The sequence below is a fragment of the Camarhynchus parvulus genome, chromosome 3 (genome assembly GCF_901933205.1).
Source record: "Camarhynchus parvulus chromosome 3, STF_HiC, whole genome shotgun sequence".
NCBI classification, from domain to species: Eukaryota; Metazoa; Chordata; class Aves; order Passeriformes; family Thraupidae; genus Camarhynchus; species Camarhynchus parvulus.
In genome coordinates, this window is record NC_044573.1 from 24,907,739 (window position 1) to 24,916,556 (window position 8,818).

The 8,818-nt window shown below is 50.4% G+C and overlaps 1 protein-coding gene across 1 annotated transcript; it reads right to left on the reverse strand.

The window, feature by feature from the left end:
* Nucleotides 1–2,486: 2,486 nt before the first annotated feature.
* On the reverse strand, nt 2,487–8,601 carry ZFP36L2 (ZFP36 ring finger protein like 2). Its single transcript, XM_030946142.1, is given in 3 exon segments — nt 2,487–7,037; nt 7,040–7,790; nt 8,322–8,601. Coding segments are annotated over 3 exon segments (1,458 nt in total). The 5' UTR covers nt 8,373–8,601; the 3' UTR covers nt 2,487–6,381.
* Between the last annotated feature and the right edge of the window lie 217 nt (nt 8,602–8,818).

Below are 8,818 nucleotides of genomic sequence, written 5' to 3' on the forward strand. Positions count from 1 at the left end.
ATGTCATCTATCCCTCTTCAGCAACAGAGAGGAGATTTGTCAGGGTAATTTTCCCTGGTTTCCTGAGGAATGCAAATTTTGCAGGGTTCACCCCAAAATGCCTCCATTAACACATCCATTATAGCCCTTTGAAAGGAGAGATGAAATGACTCATATAAGTTTGACTAAGCTTTGAAACAAAAAAATTCTTTTTAGAGACAAGGCCCTCTAAATCTTAAGGGAGGAATCTCATTCCTCCACCCTCCTCTCCAATATTAAATTAATTTTAATAAAGGAATTAGACCTATAAACCAATGTTCTTTAGTACAAAACTCACACAACCTGCTAAATCTATGTCAGCTGATAGCGTTTCCTTTAACACTGAGAACTTCTCAGAAGATGCTGTGTTTTGCCATATAACCATTACTTGATTGCCAGTAAACCAAACTATTCAGGGATACAGTCACATTAATCATTAATTAAACTCTGTGTTGAAATGAGCCTTCCCTTAAATGCTGGTGTGTGTTCAAATGGCATGAGAAGTACTCAAGGTTCCTGTGAGTGATTTATAATCACCAATATAAAAATGCAGCTCTAACATGGGCGCGCTGAGAATTTCCCAAAGAACTGTGAGGAAACAATGTTTCTTCAAACAAAACAAATCTACACAGGCAGAGGGATAAACCAATCCAGCAGCTTGGTGGGGAGACACCTTGTCCTCCATCCCATCACTCCTGCCTCTGTCTGGGATGTGGGACTCTTCCTCCTCCTCTTCCTCCTCCTCCTCCTCCTCTTCCTCCTCCTCCTCCTCCTCCTCCTCTTCCTCCTCCTCCTCCCTTGCACCAGCTCTGAAAATCATCAGACTCCTGACTGACCCACTTCAACTCCACTCCAGGAGAAAACACCAGGTTTTTTTCTGCCTGGTTAATAAAATGCATCAACACCCAGGCAAATGTGGCAAGCAAGAGAGCTGGCTGGGGGCAAGGGGACCTTCTGGTGGCAGTGGACAGAGCACCCACTCACCCTGGGCCATGTGGTGTGAGCAGGGTGCCAGGATGCTCTCCCAGAGCAGCCTGAGCTGGCTCAGGGAATGGGTCAGAAAGGGCCAGGGAGGAACAGAAACTGCTACATCACCTTGAGTAAGCAAGTTTCATCCCAGTCCTTCACTTACTTCAGCAGACGAGCACTCAGGTCCCTGGCTGTGGTTATTCAGGATACTCCTGCCCCTCTCTGGACTGGCACCAACCTGCTGCACACTTGGCAAAGGGAAGAGGTAACTGTATTTCAGATGCAATAAAGCAAGAAGCCCAGTATCTTCACCTTAAAACTCTGAGGATCTGAGTTTAAGCTGAGGGGTCAGAAAATTAAGTTTCAGTTTCCAGAGTTAATGTGCTGCTGAGGTCTGTAGGCTCAGCAGGCAAAACCTGAAATGTCCTATCTTATTAATGACAGAGCACCACTGCCTGAAGCTCCTTCAAATGATATTCACACTCAAGGTCAGCAAGAAGAGATGGACTACACAGTTAAAATATATCGTGGAAGTCCTTTAGCTTTAATGCTATAGTAGCAAAAGGAAAAAAATAAAAGCACACTTTGGTCATAAACATAACTAAAATCTCAGGCCTTCTTTGAAAATGAGATTGTCAAATGCACCCTTCCTTTGAAAAAATCACAGCTGCACACCTGATGGTGTGGGGTGGGGGCAGTAAATGGAAGGAGGGCAATAGCTTCTTTTTCAAAGTAATGTGGAGTTGCACTGGATATTTAAATGATGCTCCGGAAAAGGGCTCCCCTCCCACCTGTGCATTTAACCCCTGGTTTGCTGCCCTCTGCGTTCAGCCGTACAGCAGAGAGGAGCCAGCAGCCGATCAGCTCCACCTGTGGCCACCAGCTCCTCCCGTGGCCACTGCCCTTGTGGACGAGTGACACAGTGACACAGCCCGTTCTGCACGCCAGGCTCTACAGCTGAAATGAAGGGAACTCTGGGCATTCAGTGGAATCAGATCATGCTCCAGCCAGGATGCAGCTAGTGAGGAGCAGCATCCCCCCGCTCCATGGCACTCTGCTGGGAGTGTGTTTGGTGGTGTGCAATGCCTCCACTCAACAGGAGTTACAGCACACCACTATACCTGACACAGGTAAGCTGAGAAAAGCCAAACAAATAAAAAGGCCCAAAAAAACTGAGAGGATTAGGGAATAAAAATCAAAACTACTAATTCAATAAATTTGAAAATCCCCTAATGATCATACCAAACCATTTTAAATCAAACCCTCTTTCGAGACCTATACCATTACATCCATTTCTACCAGTTTAAGACTCTGACACAATTCCTTTCAGACTATAAAATAAAACAAGCATGCAAGCCTCAGTCCTAACCAACGATTAGTAAAGGCCCCTTTTTCCAGACTTTTAAAGTAATTTTAAGTGCTCCAGTGATTAAGATGGGCAATAGCAGAAACCTTAGAGTTCCTTAACACAAAGCTCTTGAAAAAAAAAAAACAGTTTATTTTTTACACAGTATTTATCGATTTATTGCAATGTATCAGAAAGTTCTGAATGGCCTGACCAGCTTTACACGCTTTGCTGAATTTTAAAATGAAAGCAAGAGAACATTTGCTTAAGTCAACAACATAAGTCACTAGTTTAAAGGTTAACACTTGATTGTGCAGCACAAGAAACAGACGCTTTATCTTCCCAGTTGAAGGACTCCTGGATTTCTGAACAGTGGAACTGCAAGGGGCCAGGCTGCAGCACCCTCTGGGACACACACAGAGCAGGGTGCAGCACAGAGTGTCACTGGGGCACAGAGCAGCTCGGGCCCAGCTGTCCCCACACGCTGGCATGCCAGCAGCCAGCTGGGAGACACCCCTGGGCCATCACCCCTCCTGTGCTGGCAGCAACTCCTTAACGCACAGAACACTGGCACTGACACCAGCACGGCTGTGATTCATGTGGGGCAGCTGCTCTAAAGCTTCCAGAGATCCTCTTCCAGCCAGGAGACACCCTCACCAGGATCCCGTTCAACCAACAGAAAAGCACAGGGAAGATGGAAGTACTGCACCGCTGCGAGTACAGCTGTCCCAGATAAGGGAAATATAGAAAATAAATAAGGTCCTTATCTACCGTGGCAAGGAAAAGGCAGGCTCAGGGAAATAGGTGGGTGAGTGAGAGAAGCAAAAACTGTACCTAGAGAAGAAAGAAAATGGGAAATTAAATGAGGCATGCACTCCTTATATATGCAGTTTTAGTGTGAAAATTAATCTCAAAATCCCAAAAGTGAGTTAAGACATCAGCTTAGACACCGGTCAAACCAACAGCCACTCTCTGTTCCTCCAAAACACTGGCACGAGCCTGCTCCTTGCAGCCAAAGCATCTGTACCAGGGATGCCTAGGGAAGGACCCATCAGAGCTCAGTGCCACTGTGCAGACAGCAACAAAAAGAAGTTTCATCAGAAGTCAGTCTGGGAATCAAAGGGAGCAATTCTGAGCCAAAATGTCAGACTGGGCCCATTAAAAAAAAGGCGATTGCTGTAGCTGGGCTGTGTTGTCATACATTGCTTACGTTTGTTTTAATTTTAAACTAAGTGTCAGTCCAAGGTTTGTTACACAAACATATGGCACTGGTATTACATTCTATCTTGTATTTATAGAAAGTGCTGTGGCGGCCCAGGCAGCGCAGAAATGCCATAATGTTAACAACATTTATTATTAGTATGACAAAAGAACAAAAATAAGCTGGTAGAAATCGTGATTTAAAAGTTTAAGGGACTGATTGGAATAGGGTGCCAAACTCTGGAGATATTAGCTAAAATTCTTCCAGTATTAATACTCACACAGGCCCCAGGCTGCCAAGTATTTAGTTATATAAATACAGCCTCGAAAAGGTAATTTGTTTAAAACCCAAGCCCTGAAAACTGATTAGCACATTTAATGCTAGCCCGATTAACACAGATATGCCCTCAGCTGGGTGATGGGAGCATTGAGGCAGAAGTCCGCATTCCTGTGAGCGAAGAGGAACAAAGCTTTTGGGACAAAGGGTAAACCTTAATTATGGCTTTTTATTACTCAAACTGCCATTTCCTCCTTACCCCAAACAAGGCAGGAAGGCTAATGACACATTCACATAGCCCCATAAGCAATGTGATTGATAAATGCCACTGCTAGATTTTTCCACTCCAGCTGTTACACTAGAAGCTGCAGAGGTTTGATTCTCCATCCTCTTAAAAATAATAAAAAAAAATTGAGGGGAAAAAAAAGGAAAAAGAAAAAAGCAAAGCAAAGCAGGATACAGTATACTGCTGACATTCCCGAACCTTCTGGAAGCGTTTATTAACTTTGGCTAGGGACCAGCCAGGGCTGCAGGAGCGGCCTGGAGAGGCAGTGCAAACTGGTTAATCTGTAGCTAGACATATCTGTGATTGGGGGTGGTGGTGTTCAGCAAGAAACACTCCTGCCTGGCAGCCAGGGCTTCAGCACTTGGAAGGGTTACTGGGGTTGTTGATTTTTTTTTTTTTCCAAAAAATTTTATTGGGAGAACTACAAAACATTTACAGTACAAAGTTTACAGTCTCACATAATCTGTAGTGAACTGACTCCCGAAAAATATATTACAACTCAAGTTGACTTATCCTTTAGTTACATTCAAAACATACTTCTGTTAAAGTAGTCCAAAAGAGTACATAGTGCTCAATCTGTACCTATGTACAAACAAAACTAAGCTACTGCTCATTCATCCACCGTCCAGGAAACTTTTGGAAAACTCCCAACTTTCTACATAAGGAAAAAAAAATTACAGGTTTTGGAATTCAATAAACAAGATATGTTCCTGTATTATAGAAAGTTTCAGATCCAAAGATGGCCTCTGTTCTTATAAAATAGAGTGGCGAAATTTTGCTGTACTTAAAACCCATCCCTACATTCAAATTATCTCAAGCATTAGGAAAAATACTTATTTGGTTGAGAGATATTTAAGGCAAGCGTGGACCCTCAAGAAGGCACTGTGAGACATAATACTGGGACCCCCAATTATTGCTACATACTTTGAGACTATATCACAGTGTGATTCGTGGAGTTAGGCAACAAAAATACTTTTTGGTTATTTTTAACAAGTCTGAATTAGATTTGCCACTTTGAAGTCTGATTGCTAAGTCAGTCTTTTTTTTCTTTTCTCTCGTTTTTCAACTCGGACGGGCTACAACCATTTACATTCTAAAAAAAAAAACCCATAGAAATTCCGCAAACTACTTCCACAGCATCGAGACCGATTTCTATAAAGAAACCATGCAATCTTTCAGATTTACGTAAACAAAGAAAGAAATTAATGAAATAAATATTACATACCATCTCTTAAATTAAGAATTTTACTCATTTACAATAAAATAACCAAGTGAAAGTTACAAAAAGGCATATATTACTGTGAAAAGAACACACTCCACATTTTGCCGATTAATAATGAAAATCATAATTTAACATAATAAAAGAATATATATCTATTGCTTTTCATCATACCCGATAAATACAGTATGAACAAATTACCAATGTATACTTTTCACAAGATAATAAATAAGTTAAATAGTTTCATATTGAGTTGTGTGCAGTGACTCATACATGCAATCAACTCAAACAGCTAAAAAAATTTTTAAAAAATCAGCAGTTATTCTCCAACAATTACAAACTAAACTCAGTTGAGTGCTTCCAAATAAAGCAACAACAAAAAATTGTTCTAAAAGCCAAACATCCACTAAGTGGTGGCAATGGAACCAATATTAAACTTTGGAATGAAGGTTTTAGCATTTGTTATAATAATAATATATAGATATATATAAAAAAGAAGGTTGTTATCAAGGCATATTCTTGGCAGGATGTTGGATTTTTTTTTTCCTAAAAAAAAAGCTTATAGGTTTAGTATGTTCTGTGTTTTTATTTGAACTGGATTGAAAGACATACTAGTTTGTAACTTAGTTTTCTGTGTGTCTGCAGGATTGGAGGAGCTGGGCTGGCGAACCGGCGCTCCCCGGATTGTTTGTTGCTTTCTGGTGCTGTCTTTTCTAATGCTGTTTTGTTTGTTTTGTTTTTTTTTTCGAACACAGATGGAATGGCTGCTGCTGGTGCGTATCATAACTTGTCTCCAAAGAACGACAACAACAAAAAAACCCCGAAACAAAAATCCCCTTCTTCCAAGGTCTCTCTATAAAAATAGGTTTGTTCAGTTCGTGTCATTTGCCCTTTTGCAAAATGCTTTGTTTTTCGTTTTGTTCAGCTCTCGGTGTATAGATAGATAGATAGATATATAAAATAAAACCAACCAAAAATAGAGAGGAAGGAGAGGTTTCGCTTTCTTCGTTCGGTAACTTACTTGCAGGGCCGCCGCGGGGCCCCCCCGGCCGCTGCCCCGTCCTCCCTCAGTCGTCGGAGATGGAGAGGCGGCTGAAGATGGGCAGGCGGCGGCCCGAGTCCAGGCTGGGCGACTCGGAGCCGCTGAGGGAGCCGGAGCTGAGGGAGCCGCTCAGGTAACTCTCCCGGTCGGAGAGCGAGTCCGGCGGGCTGGGCGGCGCGTCGAAGACGGGGGACTCGGAGAGGCGGCGGAGGGGCTGGAAGCTGAAGGGCGGCGAGGCGGGGGGCGGCGGGCAGGCCCCGCCGGGCGGCGGCGGCTGCTGCTGGCAGCGGTAATAGGCGGCGGCGGCCGCGGCCGCGGCGGCGGCAGCGGCGAAGTTCTGGGTGTGCAGAGCGAGGGGGGCGATGAGGCTGCCCAGCTCCTGCCCCGAGAAGGCGAAAGCGTTGTTGGCGCACGGCGGCGAGAGCAGCTCCTCGCAGTAGGAGGCGGAGGCGGGCGGCGGCGGCGTGCGCGAACCGCCGGGGCTCTCCAGCAGGGCGGCGTCCAGGCGGCCACCGGGCGGCGGCGCCGGCGGGGCGGTGCCGTGGGGGTGCGGGGGGTGATGGTGGTGGTGGTGGGCGGAGAAGCCGGAGAAGCTCAGACTGTGGTGCAGCTTGGGCCGCTCGCCGCCGCCGCCGCGCGGGTGCCCGAAGCCGCCGCCGCCCAGCGGGTGCTCGCGGGGGCGAAGGCGCGCAGGTCGCCGGTGCTGCCGGCGGGGTGCGGGGCCGCGTGGTGCGGGTGGTGGTGCGGCCCGGCCGCGGCGGCGGGCGGAGGGGCGGCCGTGCCCCCGCCGGGCGCCGGGCGGCGCTCGTCGGCGTTGTGGATGAAGTGGCAGCGCGGGCCGTAGGGGCAGAAGCCGATGGTGTGGAAGGTGCGGCAGAGCTCGGTCTTGTACTTGGGGTGGCGGGTGAGGCTGCGCAGCTCGTGGAAGCCGTGAGCGAACTGGCACTTCTCGCCGTACTTGCAGGCGCCGCTCTCCTCGAAGGGGCGGCACAGCTCCGTCTTGTAGCGCGTGGAGTTGATGGGGGCCCCGCCGCCGCCGCCGGAGCCGCTCCCCTTGCCGGCCGCCTGCTGCTGAAGCTGCTGCATGAGGTGCTGGCTGCGCTCGCCGTTCTCGCTGAAGGAGCGGTCCCGGAACTTGTTCTCCTTGTTGAGCAGGGCCGTGGGGCTGCTGCTGCCGCCGCCTCCGCCGGAGCCCGTCTCCTTCAGATTGCCGAACGAGGAGGAGGAGGAGGACGACGATGACGAGGAGGATGTGGAAGAAGAGCTGGAGCCGGTAGGGCTGGGGAACTTGGAGCCGCCGGCCAGCGCCGTCAGGTTGCTGGTCGAGTGCCGCCGCAGGAAGCCCGGCGCGAAGCTGGAGCTGGGAGGGGTCACCGGGGTCCCCACGGCTTTCTTGTCCAGCATGCTGCTGAGGTTGGTCAGGGACTTCTCCGTCTGCCGGGGCGGGGAGAGGGGAGGGGGTGGGGGAGACAGCGGGAGAGAGAGAGGGTGTTGCGGGTGACCGCCTGCCCACGGCCACGGCTCCCCACCGCCGCGGGAGTCGAGGCGGGGGTCGCGCCGCCCGACCGCCCCGCAAAGCGGGTCTGCCGGTAGTGCCGGCGGGGCAACACAGCGCCGGGGAGAAGCCCCCGCGCCAGCTCTGCTGCATTTGCAACTTTTTTCAAAAGTTCCTCCCAGCAGCGCAACATGCGGGCAGGGGCTGCAGGGCGGCCCGTCTCCCCCGCGGCTGCAGGACCAGCCCGCCCCGAACGCGGCCGCCGGGAGGCCATGGGGCGGCATTCCGGGGCTCGCAGCCTTGCGTCAGCCGCTGTCCCCGGCCGGCTGTCAGACCGTGACCCGCCCGCAGAGCCCGGCCCGGCACGGGCCTCCCGTCCCGCCGCGCTGCCCCGGTAGCCCGGAGCGCCGCTCTGCACATGGCGGCAGCGGCAGACCGCGTCCAGCCCAGCCAAACGCGCTCTTCCCTACCTTGCACAAGAAGTCAATGTCGTAGAAGGCAGATAAAAGTGTCGTCGACATTTCTAGATCCTGTAATGGTCGGATATACAGGAAGGACCGAAAGATCCCGCTCTCCTCGGAGGGTTTGGAAAAGCCACGACTAAATAGGAGAGGGCCGTCTGCTTGAGATCCGAAACGGTCCCGACTCCTTCCCGGCGGGACGGCGGGTGCCGGGCCGAGACGGCGACGGCGGCTGCACAGCAGCGGCGAACTGCGGGAACTCGGCGGCTCCCCGCGCCGCTCCCATATAAACGCGGCCCCGGATGGTGGTCGCGGGGGCGGTGCCGCGCTCCGCCCGCCCCGCTCCAGCCCGCCGGGCCCGCCCCGCTCCACCCCGCCGGCCGGGCCGCCCCGAGTCTTACAGAGGGCGCTGGCAGCGGCGGTGGGGCCGGTTCGTGGGGAGCGCCTGTGCTGCAGTGCGCCCGCAGCGCGGGCGGGACGAGGCGGGGGAAGCGGGGAAGCAGCCG